Source organism: Canis lupus, chromosome 14, assembly GCF_011100685.1.
Source record: "Canis lupus familiaris isolate Mischka breed German Shepherd chromosome 14, alternate assembly UU_Cfam_GSD_1.0, whole genome shotgun sequence".
Classification (NCBI taxonomy): domain Eukaryota; kingdom Metazoa; phylum Chordata; class Mammalia; order Carnivora; family Canidae; genus Canis; species Canis lupus.
The window spans coordinates 56,396,220-56,424,108 of NC_049235.1; the positions used below are offsets into that span (position 1 = coordinate 56,396,220).

Consider the following 27,889-nt stretch of genomic DNA (forward strand, 5'->3'; position numbering starts at 1 on the left):
GTATCAGAACTTCATTCTTTTTAATGGCTGGATAATATTCCATTGTATTTGGCTTTTTTTTTTTTAAAGAAAGTGTATGCTATCAGCCATGCACTGTGTTAGATATTTGAACTCTTTTTTTTTTTATTTTTTATTTATTTATGATAGTCATACAGAGAGAGAGAGAGGCAGAGACACAGGCAGAGGGAGAAGCAGGCTCCATGCACCGGGAGCCCGATGTGGGATTCGATCCCGGGTCTCCAGGATCGCGCCCTGGGCCAAGGGCAGGCGCCAAACCGCTGCGCCACCCAGGGATCCCTGTGTTAGATATTTGATGGACAATATCTCACATCATCCTCACAACAATTGGCAGACAGGTAGTATTATTATCTCCAGTTATAGATGAGAGGACTGGGGCCTAGCAAGTTTAAGTGATATGTTCTAGTTAGTGGTAAGATGGAATTTGAGCTAGGCTCATCTGTCTCCAGGTCCAGTTGATTTAGCAGTACAGTACACTATTCTCTTACTGTTTGTTATGTTCTCTCTTGAAACACTCATGGATTTGATCAGTGAATTTCAGGAAATACGTAGAGCTTAGGAACATGTACAGAATGACATTTTAGAATAAACAAAGAATTGAAGAATATTTGCTGTCGCCCCTCCCAGCAATTTACAAATAGAGAATTTTTCTTCTGAGTAGATGAAGGTGGAAAGGGAAAGAACTGGAGTTAAAACCTGAAGGCCGGCAGCCTGGGTGGCTCAGCGGTTTAGTGCTGCCTTTAGCCCAGGGTGTGATCCTGGAGACCCGGGATTGAGTCCCATGTCGGGCTCCCTGCATGGACCCTGATTCTCCCTCTGCCTGTGTTTCTGCCTCTCTCTCTCTCTCTCTGTGTCTCTCATGAATAAAAAAATTAAAAAAAAAAAAAACCCTGAAGGCTATCCTTAGGACAAATAGAATCTTATTTGACAAATTGTGGAATATTAGAAATAGAGATTTTCCCTTAAAAACTTTCAAAGTGAAAATTTAAGGTAAAGAAAATAACTGTACCATTTTAAAAAGTGGAGGTCACAGAGACTGAAAATATAAATAAGAATTTACATGGGTTTATGTAACCTATTAAGAGAAAAATAAAGATGCTATGGGAGTTCTCTAACTTCTTTAAGCTGGTGGTACAGAGGGCAGCTATACTATTCTATATTGCATGCTGTAGCCACACTCTTAAAGCCAGATGTATTGACTTAAAGGTTATCTATTACAACATCCACTTGTAGCAAACTGTCCCTCAATCTGTATTTTAACACTTCCAGTGACAGGGAGAAAGTATAATCTCATTTCATTACTAGGCTGGTCAGACATACTTTATGTTGATAGTAGATCTTCCTTCTTTGGTTTTCCAGCCTGAGGTCTTTTTTTTTTTTTTTTCCATGAGACTTTGCAGAAGCAGCCTAATGTTTTCATCCTATGATAGCCTTTCAACTATTTGAAGACTGCATCATGTCTCTCCTATACACATCTTCCCCAGCTTGAGATGATTAGCAGCCAGGACTTGAGAAGCCAAGATGCTAAATAAATAAGCCTGGATTTTGCTCTTAAGATCCTTGTATGTATCTAACAGGTTACAAAAGCTCTTAACTACAAAGTAAAATATTAATAAGTTGGACTTCATTAAGTACTTCTTTCACCAAATGATACCATTAAGAGAGTTAAAAGTCAACCTATTGAGGGGAAGAGGATATTTGCAATATATTATATCTGATGAAGGACTTCTACCAGAATATATAAAGAACTCCTAAAAATCAGTCAGAGAGAGGCACCTGGGTGGCTCAGTGGTTGAGTGTCTGCCTTTGGCTCAGAGCATGATCCTGGGGTCCTGGGATCGAGTCCCATATTGGGTTCCCCCTGCAGGGAGCCTGCTTCTCCCTCTGCCTGTATCTCTGCCTCTGTCTCTCATGAATAAATAAATCTTTTAAAAAATAAATAAATAAAATCAGAGAGAGGGAACACATAATCTAGTGGAAAACTGAGCAGATGAACTGAGTATTTCATGAATGACCATATTGAATTGGCCAGTAAATATAAAAATGTGTTCAAAGTCATTAACCATCAGAAAATGCAACTTAAAAAAAAAAAAAAAGAAAATGCAACTTAACACCACAATTAAATACTACTACTTACTCACCAAAATGACTAATGTTAAAAAAGAAAAAAAAAACAAACAAACCTGGTAATGCTAAGTATTATGTTGAATGTGGAGCAACTAGAGCTGCCATATGCTGTTGGTAGAATGTAGATTGTGAATTGGTACTAACACTTTGGAAAACTATTCCAATTTCTCCTAAAGCTGAACATATGCAAAACCCATGACCCAGATTTTCTACTTGTCCTCCCAGATACTCTAAAAAGATATGCAAAAACTGCAAACAATCCCAATGTTTGTTGGGAATAGAATGGATGATTTTATTAATATACACATACAGTGGGATACTATGAAGCAATGAAAATGAAGAGACTACTTTTACATACAACAACATGGATGAACCCCACAAACATAATTTGAGTGAAAGAAGCCACACGTCTAAGAGATCACACTGTAGAGCTCCATTTATGTGATATTCAGGCCACATAAACCTATGGTGGTAGGAATCAAAGTAGCAGTTTCTTTGGAGAGGAGATGAAGATTGAGAGGAGCCAGGAAGGAAGCTTCTGATTTGCCAGGACACCCTATTTCTTGATCTGGTGGTAGAACTTGAATTCCCTTTGTAAAAAGTCATTACGCTGAATTGCATATGTTTCTATATGTATACTAAATCTTTTTAAAAGGACAATAAATGGGTCTAAACATTCCAGTTACCCAAAATGCAGGGCTAACTGTGTGATTAAAGAGTCCATATTTTCATAGTAAGCACAATAGTAAAGACATCAAAACTTAACGCTTATACAAAATTTAAGTTTGTATAAAGTTGTACAGAGAGACTGTCATTTCTTAATCCTTAAAACTCCTTTTCCAGAAAATGAATTGTAGCTCATCCCTTTTAAAGAACGAGAGAGCTGGGCAATAAATGAGCCGTTCACAAATGTAAATTTGCATTATTTTGGGATTTTGTAATATATGTGAAGTGTTCAGGGGAGATCTGGTCCACACTCAGCACTCAGGGAAGGCACTTATTGTTAACCTTTTGGCACCGCATCACATGGTAAACTTCCTTTGGGTTTCCTAATGAGGGAAATGTCAAGGTCTCTTCCTCGAACCTGAACTACTGTGTTCAGGAGGCTCTTGCAAACTTTCAGACCTACATAGTAATTCCTGTTTTATTTTGTCTTGGTAAAAATTTCAACTTCCAGACTATTGAGATCTTTATGAACTGGAATTCACTGAGCTTCATTCTCAGCATCAATGGTCTTGTTACTTAGAAAGGACTAGAGCTAAAACCCAGCAGACCACCCTTATTCACCATTATCCTGGCCTCTATATGGTGACTAGTGATCAGACCCTTTTGGATGTGGTCATTCAGTCAGTTATAAATACCACCGGTGGAACTGCCAGTCCATGACACAATTCCCCCCGCCCCCCGCCCTATTCTGACATTTTCAGATATTTGTATACTTACTTTAATGCAGTTCATCAGGACTATGTTAAATAGTGAAATATTTCCCAAGTTAAAAACATTATTTTTTATGCTTTTTAACTCCTATGTGAGTGGCAGGATAATATGGCAAATTAATGTGGCTTTCAAAAATTTTATAACAATACACATTTCTCATCGTAAAATGTGCTTTTTTTCACTACAGGGGAAGCTTCCTTACTTTTCACTTTTCTCTTTTGCCACCAGAGGGCAGGTGAGTAAGAGAGAAGAAAATGAAAGCATCTCTTCTTCACGTTGATTCAAACTAAACACTTCTCTGAAATATTTACAAAGCAGGTTATTTTGTTTCTTTAATTATTCTATTTTGAAGCAATTTATCTAAGTAGAAGTTATAATTTTTAATAGATACATTTGGCCTAATAAATGACTTCCAAGTGAAATTATTTGAATTTTTAATCATTTTTGAATCAATGATTGTATTGAAAATATGAATGTTCTTTATATTTTGAGGCCATATGACCAAAGTGCCCTCTCTTAGTTTGGGTAATACTGATTAATTAGACTCATTTTATATTGGTCTTCTAATTTAGTTATGGATATGTTTATGTGTTTATTTTGCATATGTATCTTAATACAGCCATTTGGACATTACTTCAATATGCACAGTTGTTAAGCATAGTTTACAGTGTATTAATCAAATAATGAGTCTATATAATTGAAGGAAATCCCAGTGCAGAACTGTACACCCCAGCAATGTCTAAATATAATTTTAGTAGGTATATTAAGATGTTTTCTCTTGCAACTTTAAATTTGTTTAATCAATAGTAAAACATCCTTTTCAAAACATTAGATGGTATCATAAACGATGTAATTCAACAGCTCACGACAGCTTGCATGTAACCTTTGTTAAATCAGAAGTCAAGCGGCAGCTTGGAATTTTGCCTTCCCTCCTTGAATAACGCCTTTGTTCTGAAGGTGTAGGAGCAGATGAGAAAATGAATAGGTTCTCTCATGGGGAGGATAAATCTTCATACTGCTTATTCCATGTCCTGGGAATTCTTTCTTACTTCTCCTCATTGTGAACCTCATTGGTAAGAATCTTTTTTTATTTTTAACCTGTCAAACAAAATTCTGCATAGTGCTTGGAACACTGCTGGCACACAGTGAGTGCTTTATAAGCTTTAGCTGTTATCACACAGGTATCAACTCATCTTAACTTTAATCCAGTTACTGAATCAGCCAGGGGATCATGTAGAAAATTGAAAAAAAGTTGAAAAAAACTGTAAAAGGAAAAACTAGGAACTAGAAAAATAATCTCATTTCTCAGAAGTCCTAATTCTGTTCCTCATTCATTCAATGGGGAAAAAAACCTTGACTTGAGTGACTCTTCACATCTAACTCTATTGAGCAAATGGAAGCAATAATGTTTGTCACTTAGTTGTCTCAGACTAAATGCTTCCTGGTATTGTGAATTGGTGTTGAATTTCCTGACGGTGTGTGATGAATATGTTATGGGATAAGATCTGGTTGTTCTAGAAGGACTAAGCTGGATGAGGAAGAAAAATCTTACCTTTGATGAAGGAAGGATCCCCCTGGTCTCAATAAGGAGTTTTTTTAAAACGGTGAACAATAAAGTGTTGCTTTTGATTATCCCCCCGAGGTAGCTTATAGCTTGGGAAGCAGGTGGAGGGAGAATATAAGGAAAGGGTCTTCAGGACTCAGGAAAAAGGAAATTCTTCTGGTTGGCACAGTGAAGAACCCTCAGGCTGAGGGTTGCTGTGGCTTCCTCCTTACCAGTCCCCATATCATCTCTTCCTGCTCTGTCGAGCCACAGTGTATATTTATTCCAGTTTAATCCTCTCAAAATACAATGCACTGATGTTCTTCCATTGTCAAAACCCCATACTGACTCCTTTTTGCCAGTGATGATAGTACGAGTCACCTACTGCCATTTGTGACCCTAAACTACATGGTTCCAATCTGATTTCCCATGTTCACTTCCTTCTCTACTTTCCACACACCACCCCAACAGTGCCGTTCCTAAATAAGCATCTCTTTGCTTATGTCTTTCTCATTTCTTACTGTCAGTGGCTCCTTGTCTTTCAAGATCCGTCTTCAATGACATGTCCTCTGGAAGACATTCTAATTCTAACCTGGAAATGACCTTTGGTGCCATTGAGTCTCATGGCTATTTATATTTGTAGAATGACTCTTATCTTATCCTATCATCTATACTAGGTATTTTCATTTTTATTTCTTTTTTTTTTCTGCTGACAATAAGCTCTTTGAAAGCAGAGACTGTGTTTTGTCCTCAGAGATTAGTTTGATGCCCTGCAGAGTTTGTCAGATATTCAGAAAAGCCAAGGCCATTTGCATTTTTTTTTGAGGACTTCAGTATATTAAAAACTGAAGAAATGGCAGGGTGACAAAATTATGGTTGTATTTTAAATGTTGCATTAGGCAAGCAGATCAATTAAAACACACACATTCCCATGACAGTCACCAAAGGAACTGTGTTGTTAGTAAGTTGATCATAAGATTTCTAAAAAACTGAACTCATAGTATACTTAGGTTGATGTAGTCTGGTAACAGGACACAGGTTTAACGTTGACCAGTGACTATCTTCTTTCTGTCTTATCAGCATATCTGTGGAACTGTGCCTCATTTAAGGCCTGGCCCAAGGACCCTCTGACTTTCTATGTGAGAGGCCCTCACAGATGGTCGACACCTGATAAATGTATTTACCGAAGTGAGTTAAATTTAATTATATGCCCCAAAGGTACTGTATATAAATATAATGCCTTTATTCCAATATTTTAATGTGGTCAGAATATTATTAGAAAATAAAATTGAAAGTTAATATTAACTTCTAATTTAATGTCTATAATTTAACTTTTACTTGTTTTACACTTGTCAGATCAAAGAACTAGACACTGGGGAGAAGAAGTACTCATTCTCACTGACTGACTGCCCATTTCCCTGTACTGTGTATGAGATGCATAATGAGAACTGTGTTTTCTGTGACTCTTCTGATTGAGTAACAAGGATGAACACTTGATGAGAATCAGAATAACTTATTTCTAGAAACTAGGCTAGGGCTAAAAAATAATGAAGATTCCAAAAATATTTGGAATTCATGGCTGCAGGGTTTAAAGTTGGTATCAACACTAAATAATTCTCTGCTATTAGTAGAGCTTAAATTTGCCTGGTTTAGAGGTACTCCCACTGAGCTACATAAATACATGAATTGGTATTTCTGTGATCCTCCTCCTAATACAGTGCATAGAAATCAGGCATGCCTAAAAGCGTGGACTCATTATTGGAATTACTACTGTTTACTTTTTGAAATGTATGTATGTATTTGTTTCTGATATAATCTCATTTTCTTAGACTAGTTAGTAGAATGGTGTGTTTCAGGCCCTTCCTTGCTATATTAATATAAACCTATTCTTTTCTATAAAACTATTTTATAATGAAAAGGAGAAGAAGAAATAAAGAGAACTCAGTTACTTGTGACAACTCAGTAGTAAGAAAGAAAATTTGGGGGATCCCTGGGTGGCGCAGTGGTTTAGTGCCTGCCTTTGGCCCAGGGCACGATCCTGGAGACCCAGGATCGAATCCCACGTCGGGCTCCCGGTGCATGGAGCCTGCTTCTCCCTCTGCCTAGGTCTCTGCCTCTCTCTCTCTCTCTATCATAAATAAATAAAAATTAAAAAAAAAAAAAAGAAAGAAAATTTGGTTATTTAAACATCAGATATCAAGCTTTTCTTCTATTCCCATAAACCTGAGGGATTTGACATATTCCCACAATATCAGTGGTTCAAGAAGCAGGAATAGAGATGCGTCAGGAACCAAGGAGTGGTAAAGTAGAATTAATTAATTTATACAAGATATAGGTGATTCTGAAATGCCCTTCACAAAAATCATTCCTAAGAGATAATTAAATGCGTGAAAACTTAAAACATTAGATTATTTGTCAGATTTATCAATAATCTGAAGTATATTATTTATTTACAGTTATCTAAACTTTATTATACATTAAAAACATTAAAAAATCTGTAATAGCACTAAAGTTTTTTTAGTAACTGGAAGGAAATTGCTAAATGAATAACCTCATACCCATATATGTTTCATATTCTCATTTTTCACCTATAAAATTTTAAATGTATCAAGAGTTAAAAGCATTTTGTCATCCTACAATTTAACTGTAGCACATGAAAATGTTTAAGATCCAGTATAACTGAACTATTAATATGCAAATGTTATCAGTATAGAATTTTACAGAAAAAAATGAAGATGGTTTTATAAAAAACCTAAAGACAAACAACAGGGCTGGGTGCTGGGTGCTCAGTGGTTGAGAGTCTGCCTTTGGCTCAGGGTGTGATTCTGGACTGGGGATTGATTCCTACACTGGGCTCCATCCGAGGAACTTGCTTCTCCCTCTGCTTGTGTCTCTGCATCTCTCTGTGTGTCTCTTGTGAATAAATAAATAAAATCTTAAAAAATATATATAAACAATAGTTTGCATATGCATAAATATGCCTGAAGAGTGGTTCTCATAATGAATGACTTAATGACCAGCACTTTCTAGTTAAGTAGGAAGTACATATACTTGGCTAATAGGCATTTGAAAATACATATGTATTTGTGTGCAAAACTCTGTTAATTATATAGCTGTGGGGATCCCTGGGTGGCGTAGCGGTTTGGCGCCTGCCTTTGGCCCAGGGCGCGATCCTGGAGACCCGGGATCAAATCCCACGTTGGGCTCCCGGTGCATGGAGCCTGCTTCTCCCTCTGCCTGTGTCTCTGCGCCTCTCTCTCTCTCTGTGACTATCATAAATAAATAAGGAAAAAATATTTAAAAAAAAATTATATAGCAAGCAATGCAGTCCCAACCCTAGCAAGGATTATAAAAAGAATTTAAATTTTGTCTTTTTTTTTAAAAGCTGTAAACTTACATATTTCTGTGCAGTGTTACAAAACAAAACCCTGTCCATGTCCTTATATACAGAAGACATGGAATTCCATGCTCAAGTGCAAGAAACTTCCATTACTCTCCATACTCATCATTCAGCCTTTACCCTTTCTGCCATTCACAGGCCCTGCAACATTGGTTTGAGCTCTGGCCTGAATTTCTGGATGAGAGGTGCCCCATCAACCGGAAAAGGTGACAAGAGGATATTTTTCCTTAATCCTCTCTTTACTTACCCTTTGTTCTATAGCATGGACTTCTTGGGACTCAAGGGAACAACCACACAGAATCCTTTTTTGCTAAATGCCAGAAATCTGTGATGCTAAGAGCCCAGTTGAATTTTCTAGTTTAAATGATTTCACAGGTATCACACAGTAAAAACTTAAAAAAATTTCTCTTCTTCATTAGGATCTCTTGTTAAAAATATAAAGGAAATTAATTCTACAATTTCCTATTCTCAATGATTTTGGTTCACTGAATAACATTTTATCCCATGACAATGTAGTGAAGGGACATGGTCTTGAGATCGGCTCGATCTAATCCAGGACTACCTGTACTAGATGTAAAGCTATAGATAAGTATGTTAAAGATTCTTTTGAAACTGATTTTCCTTAAGAGTAGAATGGCATAATAATAATGATCTCGTAAGTATACTGAGAGAGTTAAACGAGAGAAAAACACATAAAAGGCTTAAGCACTTTAGGGACTCCACACTAATTCCTTGCATTTAGTTTGTCCTGGATATACAGGTGGATTTGATTCAGATTGGAAAACAAGCCAGGTACAACCAAGTGAGGAACAAAGATGCATGTGCTTCAATGTCTTCTAATATTAGTGGATCCACAAAGAAAAATATTATTTTTGAAACGTGTTACTATACATTTTCCAACAGGGTTGTAAAAGCTATGGCTGAGCAGCTATTTCCAGAATACTTTTTTTGAGTGAAATGTGACAGCTCTTTGTCAGTTCACTGCAATCCATGGAAACATTTAAAGCTGAAAATCAGTAACAGTAACCACAGTATAGGAATAAGAGAGTGGGAAGGGAATTTCATGGATTGAATAGAATTATTTAAAATATTTTCCCAGAGAAAAGAGAGAATAGATCCTTAAAATTGCATGTTTTAATCTAATAATTTTTTTAAAAATCCAAATGGTTTTTACACAATACAATGGGAGCAAAAGTGTGTTACTACCCTGTGGGCAAATTCACTTTTATTTTTAAGTCCTACAACTTTTATAGTGAGTAGCTAGTATTATCTTGAAACTTTGGGGTGATTGAAGAATTCCATCTTCTTAGTATAGCTACAGGATTATTGAATAATTGCAGACAATTTTGATGGTCCTGAGTTGACACAGGAACATGAAGATTTTTTTTTTCTTGTGAACTTTTGTGAGATCGAAGAAATTTAGTAGAGGTTTTTTTTTTTGTTGTTTGTTTGTTTTAGCTTTGATTTATTTTAAAGGAATATTCATTGGCCCTTGGTTTTTACATGATTTATCTCCCACTGGTGGTAGGAAGTTTTTTTTAAGGTCATGGAGTAACCCAATTTGAAGCCACTTTTCCAGACTTGTGAAGTTTTGTGTTCTGAGACCTGGATCCTATGGTCACCCTTGCAAAAAAAATAATTAATTGAGAATAATAAATGTAAAGGGTATTAACTTTGAAAATGCTAAATATGAGATAAAGGGATCTGACTTGGCTTGAGACATTATTATTAAATGTTATTTTTTAAAGATTTATTTATTTATTTAATATCTAGAGAGAGAGCAAGGGAGTGTGATGGGGGAAGAGAGAGAGAGAGAGAGAGAGAGAGAGAGAGAGAGAGAGAGAGAGAGAGAGAGACTCTTCAAACAGACTCCAGACTCCCAACTGAGTTTGGGGGCTGGTGAAGCTCAGGACCTATGAGATCATGACCTGAGCAGAAACCAAGTTGGATACTTAACGAACTGAGCCACCCACGTGTCCTTATTAAATATTATTCAAGTTGTTAATAATTTGTTGTAACATGGAAACTGTGCCACAGATCAGTAAAAATATTTCTTTAATTTTTAAATACAAATTAAAATTTTTATATTAAAGCAGTTTTAAATTTGCAGAAAAATTGTGAAGATACAACAGAGAGGTCCTGTATACCCCATACTCAGTTTCCACTATTATGAGCAGCCTGCATTAGTATGGTACATTTGTCACAATTCATGAACAAATATTAATAAATTATGATTAACTGAAGTCTATACTTTATTAAAATTTCCCAAGTTTTTACCTAATGATCCTTTTCCACTCCAGGTTCTCATCAAGGATAACACACTATATTTAGTTTTCATGTCTGCTTGGCTGTTACAGCTTCTCAGTTTTTCCTTATTTTGGAAGACTGAGAGTTTGGGATTTGTTTGTTTTTTTCGACTGAGATTATATTGGTCAGGTTACTTCTTAGTAAAGTTACTCTTTTCTCCCCTCAGTACTGTGCTCCCTGGAAGGAAGTCATCATGTATAGTCCACACTTAAGAGGAGTAAAGAGTTGAGCTCCACCTCCTTGAGAGTGAAGTATCTTCATAAATTATTTGAATTCTGTGTAAGAAATTTGTTTGTTTTCCCCTGTTAGTTTATTCAATTATTTGTTAATGTCAGCATGGACTTGTGGATATTATTTTATGATAACAATTGATTTATAATTATTTTATTGACAAATTGTTCCGGCTTTGACCATTGGGGTTTTTATATGTGACTCTTATGTCCTTTTGAAATACACCCCCCCATCATTGTATTTTGTTGTTGTTGTTTTAAGCACTTCCTTTCTGGCACTACAAGATGCTCCATGCTCATCTTGTACTTTTCCTGCCTCAGTCCTAAAAGTAATTCTGGTTTCTACTATTAAGGAGAATAGTATTACAAACCAAGATCTGGGTGCTAGGGTGTATATTGCTTGCCACTGAGATGTCCTTGCTTCTAGGCTGTCTCAGCTGACAGAGCAAGAAAATATATGCATGTGTACTGACTTTGTGTTTACACACATCTATAAATATTTCCACACGTAAGCATCTGTATCTTTATTAAGCTGAGCGTGAGTTTGTACTGCTGTCTCTAATTCTAATTCATGACCACAGGGATCATTCTAACCTCTTCCCCTTGCTTATCTGTAACTTCCCACTCCAACAGTAAGAAACCTGACTTCCACCCTCCACTGTCTGTTTGCTTAATTTTTCATTTCCATGATACGTGCATAGTGTTTTCAAAATTGTTAATCGGTACCCAGGGGATATTTTATCAGCCAGAGGTGCACTTCATGTTGGCTCTTCTACTGTCAGTTTTATGTACTCCACACATTTCCAGAGTTACTTAGTCCAGAGCCTTTTCCTCCCACTCCTTCCAGTGAGGTTGTTTCATATATTTGTAATATATTTAGATTCTCTTGTCACATTCTGCATTCCATCCTGGAGTTCCTCTGCATCCCCCATCTCCTAAATGATTTTTTAAAAAATTCACGTTTGGAATAGCTTTACTCCCCTAAAAATATTCCTTGTGCTTTACCTATTGTCAACCTTAAAAATAAAACTGTCAGTTATTTTACCGGTAAAATAGTTTATGGGGGCATAATTAAGAATGGCAATTCAGAACATTCCGGCCTATGGCAAAACCATAGGCAAGCCTGGAGTCCACTTTTATAGAGGAAAGGCAGGGGTGGGGTGTGAGAGAGGTTGACGGGGGAGTTGGGAGGGCCTATAATAAACAAAATGTCCATTAGACTAAACTGGGAGTTCCAAGTTTAGTGGCTTTTCATTGGCTATGTTTTGATAGTCTCTCATTGGCTGGGCTGTTGCTGAACAAGGAGAAAATCTTTCTTCTTCTGGATAGGGTAATAAAGTATCGACTTCTTCCTGTGAGGAATGCCAGGTAAGCCTCCTCCTGTTTGGGTCTGTAATTGAAGAGGAGTGTTAGGGGCATGAGAGCTCCCTGTTCCAGGTGATTTTATTAATTTTCACACGATTTAACCCCCTCCTCATCCCAAACTCCTGGCAATCACTGATCTGTTAACCTCTCCCTGTAGTTGTATTTTTTTCTAAAATATGTGTAATTGAAATCGTACAGTATGTAGGCTTTTCACATTGGCTTCTTTCACTAGCAATACACATTTACATTCATTCATGTCTTTTCATGGCTTAACAGTTCATTCCTTTTGGGGGGTCCTGAGTGACTCAGTAGGTTGAGCATCTGACTCTTGAGTGTGGCTCTGGTCATGGTCTCACTGAGATTGGGTCCGCCTGGGGCTCTGTGCCCACTGGTGTCTGCTGGAGATTCTTTCTCTACCTCTCCCTCTGCCCCTCCCCCTGCTCCTGCATGCTCTCTCTCTAAAAGAAATAAATAAATCCTTAAAAAAAAAGTTAATTCCTTACTGAGTAGTATTCCACTTTGTAGATGTACCACAATTTGTTTATCCGTTCACTGATTGAAGTATACCTTGTTTACTTCCAGGTTTTGGCAATTGTGAATGAAATCACCGTAAATATTCACATGGAGATTTTTGTGTGGACTGAAGTTTTCCAATCAGTTTGGTAAATACCTCAAAGTATGATTGCTAGATTATATAGTAAGACTATATATAGATAGCTTTGTAAGACACTGCCAACTTCATTCCCCAGGAACTATACCATTTTGCATTCCTACCAGCAATCCTCACCAGTGATTGGGATTGTCAGTTTTTTGGATTTTAGCCATTCCAAAGGGTGATTAGTGGTATCTAAACGCTTGTTTTCATTTGCAATTCCCTAATGGCAAATGATGATGAGCATCTTTTCATATGCTTATTGGCCATCTGTATATCTTCTTTGGTGTAGTATCTGTTCAGATGTTTGGCTTATTTTTTAAATTGGGCTGTTTGTTTTCTTATTGTTGAGTTTTAGTTTCCCCTTCTTTTGAAAGAACTACATAAACAAAAATGAAAACTGGTTGAGGAGATGCGCATTTAAAAAGTCATAAAAAATCATCCCATACACATTGCATTCTTTCTTGTAAACAACAACAACATGGAAGGACCAGTTTAGCCTTCAGTAAATCACTAATGTGAGGATGTGAAATTTGAAGCACACACATATTTATTGAGCATTTATTCTTTGTCAGGCAATGCATTAATTTTATTCCTTATATGAACTCATTTAATTTTCATAATAGTCCTATGTAATGGAAATTCTTGTTTCCCCCATTTTACAAATGAAGAAATCTCACCTCCCAGTGGAAGAGTTCTAACCCCCTGTGCCATACTATCTGATAGAAGATAAATTTGAAAATGAGATGATCTAGGGTTTGTTTTCTTACACAGCCAAATGAAACTATCTTAAAATTAACTCTTAGCGAACAGAAACAGATTCCAGAAAATAGCCCATTTTTCTTCAGATTGAGATTATTACAGATTGTTACAAGCCTCAAATTCGTTTGGGTTTGTGTGAGAATACATTCAGATCTACCCTTGAAGTGAGGTCTACACTTTTTCTCCCATCTTTAAATCTAAATCTATTTTGCAACTTAAAAAAAAAAATCTTCACTTTTTGAAAGCCAGCAAGATAAAATGTTAATAATCAAATAGGCTGTTTTTCCCCTGCCCTGTTTTAGGCCAGACAGATAATTTTCAAGACTCATTAGCTTTATTATTTAATAGGTGTCTAACAAAAGGAATTCCTACAGACAAGTAGAATCCTGACCAAAGTGGGTCTTGAAAAATAGAGCTGCACGGTTGCAGCCGGTGGCTGGCTGTGAGCCGGGCGATGAGCCTGCTGTGTGGGACTGGGTGTTCCACCCTGCCTGGCTGGCCTCCAGGGAGCTGTCAGTTACTGGGTTCTCACAGTGCCAAGCACTAGCAGGTGCAGCAAGGTTCAAGGTTTCTGTTCCCCAGTAGTGTGGAGAGCATGCAGGTTGTCTGACAGTAAACCTGATGAGTACCCTGTGGGCCCAGAGGGAATGAAGAGTGGAGCTCGAGCTTTGCTTTGGGGGATTGACATTTGCATTGACAGAGATTTGAGAACCTGCTGCTTCTCACAGGGCCTCTCCCTGGACTCTGAGAGGAGTGAGGAATTTGCACAGTCTTCTGGAGAAATAGAGGACTGGGACACTCCCATTTTGGAAGCTTTTAGTATTTGATTTTTTTTTTTAAGGAAAAAATTGCCAAGAAAGAGTTTTAAAAATTGTGTGTTTTTTAAAAGAGTTTATTTATTTATTCATGAGAGACAGAGAGAGGCAGAGACACAGGCAGAGGGAGAAGCAGGCTCTGTTCAGGGAGCCTGATGTGGGACTCGAACCGGGTCTCCAGGAACACGCCCTGGGCTGAAGGTGGTGCTAAACCCCTGAGCCACCTGGGTTGCCCTAAAATTTGTGTTTTATTTTATATGTTTGTGTTTTAGAAATTAATGCTCTTAAAAAAAAAAAGGAAATTAATGCTCTTAACATGCAAAAAATAGAATGCTTGTGGCACTTACATTAGACATGTAAAGAGATGTGTAAAACTCCTAGGATTTATCAGGATAGTATCTTCTAATGAACTACTGGTGGCCTGAGCCAATTGTGAGTCAAACGCTTAAAATAACTTGATGGAAGTATTTTTTTTCTATTCCTCACAGGGTGTCTTTGTGACTAGACATAATGATCTCTGAGAAGATGTTGTTTTTCAGTCTTAAAACCAGGAATGGGGAAAGAATGCAGGCCTGTGGTGAGGGCAAAAGAAAGAGAGGTGAAAGAGATTTAGGGAGTTATTGTAGATTTTTCAGGACCAAAGAGAATCCAGAATAAATGACAGAAACATTGATGCTGGTCATTTCCTCTGGGCTCAGGCAACTAATGCTTTGCTTTGTCAGTCTGAGTAGCAATTTAAGATCCAAGAAGCCCTTAGAAAGTTCTAACAGAATTCTGTCTTGTTCACTTTTCCTGGCAAAGAGCTGGAACACTATAGGCTTTCCAAAAACATTTGTGGAATGGAGTCAGAAAGCCACTTTACTTCACTTTACTTTTGTTTGTTCTGCAAAAATACTTTAAATGTTTAGAAATTTGTGGCATAAACTGATGATGACACATATCCCTCCAAGCTTTTATTCAATGCTCATGCAAACACACATATGCAACTTGTCTGTCTCTTTTCACCTACTTCTTGAGATGCAAATAAGGTCACATGTCTTTTTTAACTTTTAATGTTGAAGTTAACAAGAAGTCCAGGAGCTTTTTCATAAGTTGGACTTTTGAAGTTCCTTCTTCAGTTTTGAGAGCCTACCCAGCATTCCACACTGGGTGCATAAAGTCAGCCTTCCAGTTTCATCTGCAAAGTGGCTCATCTCCCGCCAAGCAGTAAGCCCTGGCTGGCATTAACCTTTTTCTCTCATGGTGTGTCACGTTCTCCTCGGGCACGCTCCTTGGCATGCATATTTGAGCATTTCAGTCAGGGTCATCCCAATTCATGAAAGTTTCTGTTGGATCTCAAAAGAAAAGGAGAAGAAAAGATTTTCCTTGGTCCTTCCCTCCCCATGGATACCTACCTACTTTATATTCCTTTGTAAAATTTTTATTTTTTTTAAAGATTTTATTTATTCACTAGAGAGAGAGAGAAAGAGTGTGGGCCAGTGCATGAGTGTGGGGAGGGGCAGAGGGAGGAGTAGACTCCCCGCTGAACAGGAAGCCCCTGATCCCAGGACCCCCAGATCAGGACCTGAGCTGAAGACAGCTGCTTAACGGACTGAGCCACCCAGGCGTCCCACCAACTTTACATTCCTATCATGAATGGTCCTTTCAATGAATTCTGAATAAATGAAGAAAAAAAAAAAGGAAAAAAAAGCAAAACCGAAAACTCCTTTGTGATAAGTACTTGTTTTCACCTAAACAGAGAAGCAAATGGACAAACTGTAAAAGGCAGCTCCTCTTAAAATAATCCTATATGGTTCGGTTTACACACTCAATGTGGTGATGAAGTGCTCAGCTCTAAAGCTTCATTCAAATTCTGGCTCTATTTTTGAAACTGGTGCTGTGCTGGCCATTTGCTAGTTTGCCATCGTCACTGAACCAGGAATTGGTGTTCAATCACTGTAGTTTCACCCATCGTATGGAGCTTGAAGATCAATAAATGACCAGCACAGTGTCCTAAGAGAATAAGATCTCATAGACTCTGTCTATGCAGGATTGGTTAAAGCAAATCGGAACCTGGGAATTTTCAAGTCCTAGCTTCCCGGGCTGAACAGAACTTCCCTTGAATAATTGACGTCATGTTGTGTCCTTAGTGTTAATCATGAATCAGTATAAGAAATGACCATAAAATAAACATTTCTGAAAAAAATTAGATCTAAAAATACTGCCTGGGTTGTCAGTCAATGGCAATTCTACAAGCCTTTCAATGGCAAACTCTTCCAAGATTGGGGTGAAGGGAGGGTGGCTTTTATTTCCAGATGAACCTATGTATCAACTTCTATCAAATATCAGACAGTGGGGGCAGCCCTGGTGGTGCAGCGGTTTAGCGCCGCCTGCAGCCCGGGGCGTGATCCTGGAGACCCTGGATCGAGTCCCACATCGGGCTCCCTGCATGGAGCCTGCTTCTCCCTCTGCCTGTGTCTCTGCCTCTCTCTCTCTCTCTGTGTCTCTATGAATAAATAAATAAAATCTTTAAAAACAATATCAGACAGTGGGAATAGTGCAACCTATTGGACTCTGAGGGCTGAGACATTCACGGTTTCTTTTAGTCCATAGATGCAATGACAGTCTCCCACTGAGTCTCTCTTATTCTTCATTTCACAAGTCTTCTTTATTTACACGTTGTTATTATAAATTATCTGTTTGGGAAAAAATAGCTTTAAGTAACTACTTACTGTACTCTACTGCTTTTTCAAATGCAACCCTTCCATGTAACATGTAAGTTAGTGTAGAATTCATCTGCAGAAAAAAGCCATTACTTGTCTTCTTACAGTCCATATATGCAAAACCATAGTTTTAATTCTATAGATAGCATATAGCTTTCAGCATGATATCTGATGTGATACATTCTCTTGTTTCTAAAAAAGCTTCGGCGGGAAAATGAAAAGTGAATATAATTTATTCATATTATAAATAATGAAACTTTTCATGAACAGCAGTCTTAGAAAACCCCAGAATTTATTCGCTTTTATATCCGTGAAAAATTGTTCAAAATACTGTTCATAATCGTTCCAGTTTATTAATAACATTAATAAGTGCTCATTTTATACAGATTGAGGATCTTCAAGATTTCCTTTATGAGGAAGTCCCTTCAATTTACAGAAGACCCATCAGGGTGCCAACTTCCATCTGGACACAGTTGTTAAGAATATAACATGGGTGATGAGCTGAAAATTGGAGGAACTGAAAAACAGAGCTTTTAAATGTCATTTCTAGTTCTGCTCAAGATCAAAATTATCTTATAGTTGGGAGGGTACCTGAATCCTCCCCCACCCCACTTTTCATTTCATCTAAATACCAGCAAAGGAGAGGGAATGAGGCAATGCAATGTTCCTGAGAATTCAGATAATCTCAGGGAGTTCAGTTTTCTGCAGTATTTTCTATTGCAATGCTATACTGATTTCCGATGCATCACCAGTGACATGTAACAATAATTTCTAAAGTTCATCGAGGGCTTACTCAGTTTGAAATCCTTTATGCATTGTATATAAGTATGCTACATACATCATATTTAAGTAATTTCAGCCAGGGCTTCTCAACCAGGGGCAATTTTGCCCTCCCCACTCTCCAGGGGTTTTGGCAATCTCTGGAGACGGTTTTGGTTGTCACAACTTGGGTGGTGGCGGGGTGGCTAGCTCTAGCGGCATGCAGTGGGTAGAAGCTAGAGGTGCTGCTAAACATTCTGGGACAGGCCCCTGCATCAGAGGTCACCTTAGCCCCAAATGTCAAAAGTACTGAGGTAGAAAGAACTTGACTTAATCCATTCAGCAACCCTGTGAGGTGGGTATTTTTATTACTTTTTGTCATTACAATATATTTGGCCTGTAACATTGCATATATTTAAATAGTACAAAATGTCAATTTGACACACTCACATTGTAATACGATTGCCACTGGATCAACAATTAGCACCTTCATCACCTCACCTAATTATTCTTTCTAATCATGGAATGATTAAATTCCAGTCTCTTAGCAAGTCTGATGATTACAGTACACTCTCGTTGTCTAGATTCACTGTGCTGTACGAGAGGTAGGTATCATTAACCTCATTTCCAGAAAAGAGAACTGTCACAGAGAAGTGATCCCACAGCCGAGTAAGTCGTGGTGCCAGGAGTGAAAATTTAGCTCTCCATTACTGTCTCCAGAGAATGTTGATGATCACCGGTAGGGTCTGAGTTTTGGGGCAGAGCACAGATCCCGCCTCATTCTGGGCACTGGCCTCAGCCAGGAGCTCTTCTTGCCGCTGCAAGATTAACAGAGGACAACATCCCAACTATCAGGCTAGGAAGTCCAAGAGACAGTTGTTACTTGATTGCATATCCTGTATGACTGAACAAAAGATGAGTAAAAGGAAAACAGAAGACACAATTCCTGTCCCTGAGGAGGTGGGGGGGGGGGCGGCGAGAAACGGGTTATGTGTGTGTAGTTAAAAGTATGTGTTGTGGGGCAGCCTGGGTGGCTCAGTGGTTTAGCACTGCCTTCAGCCCAGGAAGTGATTCTGGAGACCCAGGATCGAGTCCCACATCGGGCTCCCTGCATGGAGCCTGCTAATGAAGAAAAAAAAAAAAAAAAAGAAAAAAAAAAAGAAAAAGTATGTGTTGTGTGTGTAAACGGCATTGGCAGGTCAAACGCAGTGTTGAAGATGGTAAAGGGTAGCCTGGCCTACTCGGGGACCAGGGCACCTCCGGCTGGGTCTGAAAAGCCTTTGTGAGACTGTAATGTGTGTTTACAGGCTTGCTCACCACGCCAGCATATGGTGGAAGGGCCTCGGCTGCTCTTGCCCTTCCAGCTGGGGTAAGTTTACAAGCAGAACCAGCCTGTGCATGCGAGGCTAATAAGGCCTGGCTTGGCTTTCCTTTCTCTTCTTTTTTAAAGATTTTTATTTATTCATAGGAGACAGAGAGAGGCAGAGACCCAGGCAGAGGGAGAAGCAGGCTTCATGGAGGGAGCCGGACCTAGGACTCGATCCCACGTCTCCAGGATCAGGCCCTGGGCTGAAGGCGGCGCTAAACCACTGAGCCACCCGGGCTGCCCTTCTCTGTTTTGATGAGCTTTCCTTCCTGAGGGGGGCGACTTTTTCCATCCTCCTTTTACTTGGCCATTTTTTAGTGCACTCAGGGCCACTACCCACCTATCGCTATTAAAGCCCATTCTCAGGAAAGAATCTGAGGAACACCCTCAAATGAAACTGAACATAATGGCTAAGTAAAGTATAGTGAAAGTGAAATTTCTCTCTGCTGATATCTAATGATGGGACTTCGGCCACCATCTGGCAGAGTGAATTAACATATGACAGGAAGGTTATCTTATAAGCTTTCATATATTGAGATCATTTGTAGGAAGCATGTGACACAATGCTGAACACATAGTAGGTGCTAAATAAATGTTGGCTTCCATTTTTTCTCTTCATCTTTTTTTTTAAAGTAATTAATTAAAAAAAAAAAAAAAGGTAATTTCCACTCCCAACATGGGGCTTGAACTCACAACCCTGAGATCAAGAGTCACACACTCTTCCAACTGAGCCAGCCAGGTGCCCCTCTTCTTATTTCTTTTTAATGTACCTTTAAAATGTTGCCACACAGGGACACGCGGGTGCCTCAGTGTTGAGCATCTGCCTTCAGCTCAGGTTGGGATCCTGGGATACTGGGATGGAGCCCCACATCAGGCTCCCTGTGGAGAGCCTGCTCCTCTCTCTGTCTCTTAGGAATAAATAAATAAAATCGTTTTTTAAAAAATGATGCCTCACAATTTGTACACCAATATTTGTACAGCAGTATTAGTCACAATAGCTAAAACCCAAGTGTCCACCAATGGATGAATCAGTAAACAAGATGTGATACATACATACAAGGGAGTACTGTTTCGCCCTAACAAGGGAAGAAATTCTACAATATGCTACAACCTGGATAAATCTTGAGGACATTATGCTAAGTGAAAAAAGCCAGTCACCAAAAAGACCAATTACTGTATGATCCTACCTATATGCAGGTACTTAGAAAAGTCAAAATCATAAAGATAAGAAAGTATAATGTGGTTGCCAGGGGCTGGGAGGAGGAGAGAATGGGGAGTTATCGTCTAATGAGTATAGTGTTTCAGTTTTACAAGATAAAAAGGGTTGTAGGGATGGATGGTAGTGATGATTGCACAACAACGTAAATGTATTTCCACTGAACTAACCGTACATTTTAAAAATGGCTTGGGATGATAAATTTGATATTGTGTATGTGCATTTTACCACAATAAACAAGTGCCATACCAAATGGCCACCTAATATTTTTTTTTAAGATTTTGTATTTGTAGGTAATCTCTATACCCAACATAAGGCTTGAACTTAGAACCCCCAAGATCAAGAGTTGCATGCTCCACTGACTGAGCCAGTCAGGCGTACCCGGTCACCTAATCTTCTAAACTGAATGTCAATTCTTCTTAAAACAATAGGAAATTCTGTAGGGGAAGTATGTGGAGTGGTAAAACACTTGGGCTCTGGCAACAGAATGTGTAGGTTCAAATCTGTGTTCTCTGTTATTATTTGCCGTGCAACTTGCTTGGGAAAATTGCTAATCTTTTTGTACCTTAGTTTCTTCACCTATAAGGTATAAATAATGAAGAAGACACCTGTCCCATGAAAGCATTATAAGGATTAAAAAAGGCATAGCATGCCATGTATTTGGCACGGCGCTTGGCAAAGTAAGTGGTCAAGAAATACAAGCTGTTATAATTTTCCGGGTTGATATTTAAGCAGCTTGGCAAGAAGAGCTTCATGGTTTCTGATTACCTCTTTCCATTCTCATCCTGGTCATTGATTTCTTTCCTATTCATGACATCTCAAAGCCACATTTAGGTTTCAGGCATGACCTTCAGCCACATTTGAACACTTTCTTGGAGCCTAAGTCTACATTCCCTCATTAGGTATGTACCTAGATGCAAATTTAGAGTATCCTGTCCCATTTCATTTGTTTGTATCTGCTAAATGTTAATGTTCTGAGTAATAGTGAAGTCTTACTTATGCCCAGAACAAATTTGGAATATAATCTTTTATGATAAAAATCTCGGATCTTCCTATATACGTGCATGTATACATGTTTCGAATGGGATATTATAATTAAATGTCATTTATTAAAAATATAAAACTCCGGGCAGCCAGGGTGGCTCAGTGGTTTAGCGCCACCTTCAGCCCAGGGCGTGATCCTGGAGACCCGGGATCGAGTCCCACGTGGGGCTCCCTGCATGGAGCCTGCTTCTCCCTCTGCAGGTGTCTATGCCTCTGTGTGTGTGTGTGTGTGTGTGTGTGTGTGTGTGTGTGTGTGTCTGTCTGTCTCTCATGAATACATAAATAAAAATCTTTAAAAAAAATAAAATTCCAGTAGCCACTGGGTTTGTAGATTTTTGCTTTCTTATCTCAGTCCTGAAGAGGTCTAGCAGTTAAGATTTCCCGCAGTTAAGATTTCCCGAAGCCAATGTGAAGAGAAAAACTGGGTTGAGGTGTAAGTACAGTATATCAATACAGGAGGGATGATTTTTAAAAAAATTTTTTAAAAAATTTTTATTTATTCATGATAGTCACAGAGAGAGAGAGAGAAAGAGGCAGAGACACAGGCAGAGGGAGAAGCAGGCTCCATGCACCGGGAGCCCGATGTGGGACTTGATCCCAGGTCTCCAGGATCGCGCCCTGGGCCAAAGGCAGGCGCCAAACTGCTGCGCAACCCAGGGATCCCCCAGGAGGGATGATTTGAAGTGTTACTGCTCACTGGTAGGAGTCATGGTTTGGAATTAGATCTGAGTTTGAATCTTAGCTCTACCATTACAGACATTTACCTAATTTTTTTTATCTATTTCCTTCCCTGAAAATTGGGGAAAATAATACCCTATTTAAATAATTGAGTATTAACAATTATTAATTATAATTGTTATAATTATTAACAATACCCTTATTGTTATAAGGTTTACATGAGGTGATGCCTGGCAAATAGTAAGAACTCAAGAAATAGTAATAATTTCATTTATTCTTTCCAGAGGAAGGAGATGGATTGACAAATACTTGGGGTCTTTTCAAACCATGTATCACCTGGTCAGTTTCTGCGTTCTTTGAGACTTGTTAATCCCTTTATTATCACTTGCTCTTTGGTAACAAAGAGGAACTGATTGCCAATTCATTTCAGAATGTGTGTATTATATTTGATGGGTCATACTAGCAAACAATAGAGTGGGAGTGGGGAAATGGATGCAGTGAGTTCATTCACATACCTGGGAAAAGTCAATAATGAAGACAGAGCCGTAATTTGTATGTCATACTGGAGAGAGGAAAACACGGGTACAGGATTTGAAGCAGGGATCACGAGTTAGAAATGCTGAAGTTCTTTCCTGGTATCTAACTCCATGCATTTTGGTTGTATCTGCTCCTATTTTCTCATACTGTTAAAATTTAGGATAATAGAATTTAGATGTTTGTACAACTCACATTAATATAGAAAAAAGGTGACATTGAAATTCAAGCGGAGCTATGAAAACGTGCTGAATGCATTCATTAATTTAAATGCGTGTACCTTGCTACTAGGGTGAAAGGCACCTTTTATTTGCACTGTACTCGGTGACCACAAATCAACCGTCTTGTAACTTACAAGTAGACACCCTTTCCTTAGTTGTGGAGGCAGTCAAGAGACCCACATTTTTACCCTCATTTTGGATACTTAAATTCACTGTGTCCTTGCTTCTACACAGCAGGATTCAGGACTCAATAAGCCTGGGCTCTTTAAAAACCATCATCCTGCAGGTGCACGGTCCACACACCCACACCTGCGGAGGCTTAGCTGCCCCCAGGCCCAGAGTGCAAGCCGGTGTCTCCGGCCCGGGTCGGGGGTGAACCTCCCCTCAAAGCCTGGGTTCCCTCGGGTGTCTCAGGCACGACGTCTTGCTGCCCGAGACTAGGAAGTCCCGGGGCGGGGGGGGGGGGGGGGGCGCGGGCTAGTTCACACACCTGGGCTCGTCCGCGCGGTCCCTAACGCGCACCTGGAGCCTGCCTTCGGGACGCACGCGGGACTGCAAAGGAGACCATGAAGCAAGTCCTGAGCGCGCCGGGACCGAGCGGGGACGTCCCTCCTCCTGGGTCCCCCCGGGAGCGCGTGCGCCCGGGGCCTGGGCCCGCACCTGGGGACGCGGTCCCCTCCGGCGGCCGCGGAAGCCCCCGGGCCCCACCGCTGCACTTTGTCCCCGCTGCCGCATGCACCTTGCTAGCGTCGCACGGACCCGGCGAGGCTCTCGGAAGAAGGGTGAGCGAGGGGGCTCGGGAGTGGGCGGCCGCGTGGCGCAGGGGGGCGGCCCCGGGCCGGACGGGCTCCCGCGGAGCGACGGGGACCCGACCGGGGACTGCGGCCGCCGCGGTAGGGATGCGGGGGGGTGGGGGTGGGGAGGGAGAGACCCGGAGCGGCCGGGGCGCACGGTAGGGACGCGGGACAGGGGTGGGGGCTGGGGGTGGGGTTGGGAGGGAGACACCTGGAGCGGCCGGGGCGCACGGTAGGGACGCAGGACAGGGGTGGGGGCTGGGGGTGGGGTTGGGAGGGAGACACCTGGAGCGGCTGGGGCGCAGGGTAGGGACGCGGGACAGGGGTGGGGGCTGGGGGGGGGAGTCGGGAGGGAGAGACCCGGAGCTGCCGGGATGCGGGGGGCGGCCCCCCGCTGGACGGGCTCCCGCGGAGAGACGGGGACCCGACCCCGGACAGTGGCTGCCACGGTAGGGACGCGGGCGGGGGGGCGGGAGGGAGAGACCCGGAGCGGGGCGCGCGGTAGGGACGCGGGGCGGGGTTGGGGCCGGAGGGGGGCGCGGGAGGGAGACACCTGGAGCGGCGGGGGCGCACGGTAGGGAGGCGGGCGGGGGGCTGGGGGCGTGGGGGCGGGAGGGAGCGACCCGGAGCGGCCGCGCGCGCAGGTGGAGGAAGCGGCTCGGGCAAGTTGGGGGCCGGGCCGGGCGGCGCCCAGCTTTTAACCTGGGCGTTGGAGGCGGGGGAAGGAGCGAAAGCAAAGGGGAGGTGTGCGGGGCAGGGGTGGGGGGAGGCTGGCGGCAAATGACATCACGGCAGGTCAGAGAAAAAGGGGCGAGCAGCCCGCGGCGGCGGGGCGGGAGCAGGGCGCTTGGCAGCAGGAGCTCGCGCCCGGCCTGCCCGGCGGCGCCCGACGCCCGCGGAGACCATGCAGAGGTCGCCCCTGGAAAAGGCCAGCGTCCTCTCCAAACTTTTCTTCAGGTGAGGGGGCGTCCTGCTGAGTTTTGGAAGGACACGTGCCCGCGAAAGAAGAGGGTGTGTGTGTAGTTGCTGGGTTTTGGGGAAAGAGGAATAGCTTTTTTTTATTTTTTTTATTTTTATTTATTTATTTTTTTTTGTAAGATGCGCTGTCATTCATTGTTGTGAAGGAGGCTGGGGATGTTGGGAACAAAATAGAAGGCGTTGGGAGGAGGAGATTAAAGACACACCGGAGCCAGTCGTTTGGATAGAGAGCTTCACCTTCACTTTGAAGGCTGAACTACTCGCAACTGGAAACTGTACTCTCAGGGCCCAGATGTACTACTGTGCAAGTGTTTTCTTAGGTTTTTCTAAGAAATTAATGAATTACAAACTTGTTGATAGGGGCACCTGGGTGGTTCCAGGGTTGAGCATCTGCCTTCGGCCCAGGGCGTGACCCCGGGGTCGCGGGAGCCTGCCTCTCCCTCTGCCTGTGTCTCTGCCTCTCTCTCTGTGTCTCATGAACAAATAAATCTCAAAAACAAAACAAAACAACCTGTTGATAACAAATACTTAAGTTTGGTCCCTTGTTTCGCCCACTTCGTGCCTTGAAACTTGGATATCTTGTGGCCTGCCTATTCCAAGTGCCATGCTTGCATGTAGTAGGTGCTCAGAAAACATTTGTTGATTGAATATTGCACTTTTTCTTTAAGGGAGACGGGTGAAGTGGGTAATATGAGCTTAAAGTTTTTCTTGTTATGATACTGAGTAAATCTAACACTTATTTGCCAGTATTCCATTTTTCTTTTAAGGATGAAAACAAATCCTTTGAAATATCTGTCTTAAAAAAAAAGCTAATTCTACAAGTTATGCTTTTTTTTTTTTTTTTTTTAAGAAGGAGGGGAGGGGCAGAGGGTGAAGGAGAGAAAAATCTTAAACGGGAAACACCAGTCAGCACCTACCTAACTTGGAGCTGGATCCCAGACCCAGAGATCATGACCTGAGCCAAAATCAAGAGTCCAGTGCTCAACTAACTGAGCCACCGAGGCGCCCCTACAAGTCATACATTTTTAAAGGGCAGAGGAGGATCAGAATTATCATGGAAATGTGAAGTCATAGGACTAGATCCTGAAGTTATACACAACTGACATGTAATACATTATACTCTTATCCTACTTTGCATGTAATGAGCCATAAAAGCTTGCAAACTTCATCTAAGGATGTTTTTAAAAATGGAATCTAAGTTCAGAGTCTTAGGCAAAGTGTAATTAGATGTAGCATTTTAAATTTGAAGTGTTCTTTGCATACTGTATCTACTTTGTTCCTGTTATACTTATGTGGATGAATGAATAGGTGCAGCTCTGTCATGGAATGTTACTAGGCTCATAATTATCCAGTGAATCAGCATACTTAGGTATCAGAAAAGTCAAATATAAAAATGCCCACGTGTGTGTGTGTGTGTGTGTGTGTGTGTGAGGAGGGGAAGGTACTTTCATATTTTTCCATGTCTTCTCTGCATGTGCAGTAAGTGTGGAACTCAGGTGGTAAGGAATGGCCGTTGGCCATTGAAGGAAAGTTCGTCCCTGTGGATAAGACAGAAGGGCTTCACTCCTTGGAATTACCTTTTGTACTTACGTTTTCAGCACCTTTTGTTACTCTGTCTATAAAAATTGGATGATCTGTCCATTTATTTTCCTAGTAACAAAGAATGCTAATTGGCATAAATTGTAGACTTTTTTAGTAGAGCGTATTGAGGAACGTAAGTGCCAATCAGTCTAAAAATGCAGTTTTCAGAAAAATGAATATCCTAGGCCTACTTCTAATTGCTAAAGAACTTTTAATTAGCACATTGTTGATTTAAATTAGATCACTATTGATCTATTTTTCAATAGATCATCTTATAAGTTTTAGTATAGCTTAAAAAATGCTTTGAGGTTGATTTGTTTTAAAAAAAAATGTATTATAGGGATCCCTGGGTGGATCAGTGGTTTAATGCCTGCCTTTGGCCCAGGGTGCAATCCTGGAGTCCTGGGATCGAGTCCCACGTCGGGATCCCAGCGTGGAGCCTGCTTCTTCCTCTGCCTGTGTCTCTGCCTTTCTCTCTCTCTCTCTCTCTCTCTCTCTCATAAATAAATAAATCTTTAAAAAATGTATTATAATGGCTACTACATTTGTTAAGAACATACTCATTCCTCTTCTCCAAACTATTTCATAATCGCTCTAAGAAGAGGTGTATTTTAAAAAGTTAAGTTTCTACTATTTATGAGAATGACAATCACCTAAAATAGAAGTGATTATAAACTTTCTTCTTGGTTTTCATTCTAAAGGGGTAAGAAATTTATTTTCTGCATTGACCACTACTGCTTCGTGGTCAAGGGTGTTAGGCTTTGGATTCAGACTGTTGTGATTCAGAGTGTTTAGATTGAGCTGTGTGACCTGAGGCAAGTCCCTTAACATATCTGTGTTTGCGTGGCTTGACCTTTATAACTAGAGACTAATAGGACCTATGTCATTGGAGTTAATCTGTTGAGAAAATGCTTGTGAAGCGGTTAGCCCAGTAAATTTTAGCTATTATTATTATTATATTTTTACATTCATTACCATACCAAGTACTCTGTTTACATAAGATCCTCAATTCATCTTTATTGAATAAAATTTTATGACTATCAGTCTGTAAGATTATGGGCCTGGATGAGAATTTAATTCAGGTAAAATCTCATCTATCATGGCCTTACTAGATATATGAGGGGGGAAAAGTCATATGTTTATATCACAAATTGTTAAATACTTTAGAATTTAACTTTCTGGATATAACCCCTTTAGTTTCGAAGTAAAACTATTATGGCCTGGGTTATAGGTTATATTAAATCTCTTGGAAAAGCTAATAAAGTTTGGGATAATTTTAAGTACTTTCCTAATTTTGCATGGGCTTCACATCAAGTTCAAAATTTGAAAGGCATCTGAAGTCTTGAATACCTTGGATTTT

The 27,889-nt window shown here is 40.4% G+C and overlaps 1 protein-coding gene and 2 long non-coding RNA genes across 4 annotated transcripts in view; 2 read left to right on the forward strand and 1 right to left on the reverse strand.

Annotated features, from left to right (window-relative positions):
• Positions 1–3,783: 3,783 nt before the first annotated feature.
• LOC111098851 lies at positions 3,784–19,060 on the forward strand. 2 transcript variants are annotated; one of them, XR_005369800.1, is made up of 6 exons: positions 3,784–3,817; positions 4,540–4,655; positions 6,206–6,313; positions 8,664–8,731; positions 13,010–13,089; positions 17,745–19,060. It is a non-coding gene; the product is annotated as an uncharacterized LOC111098851 (long non-coding RNA). The 2 variants fall into 2 exon arrangements; XR_005369801.1 differs by lacking the exons at positions 8,664–8,731; positions 13,010–13,089; positions 17,745–19,060 and adding an exon at positions 6,482–7,157.
• Positions 18,452–23,942, reverse strand: LOC111098852. Its single transcript, XR_005369799.1, has 4 exons — positions 23,667–23,942; positions 22,937–23,104; positions 20,254–20,391; positions 18,452–18,935 (listed from the first exon to the last, which is right to left on the reverse strand). It is a non-coding gene; the product is annotated as an uncharacterized LOC111098852 (long non-coding RNA).
• Positions 23,943–24,874: 932 nt separating this feature from the next.
• CFTR (CF transmembrane conductance regulator) overlaps positions 24,875–27,889 on the forward strand; it is a 162,420-nt gene continuing 159,405 nt past the window's right edge. The window contains 1 exon segment of the mRNA NM_001007143.1: positions 24,875–24,927. Within this exon segment, the coding sequence (NP_001007144.1) occupies positions 24,875–24,927 (53 nt within the window).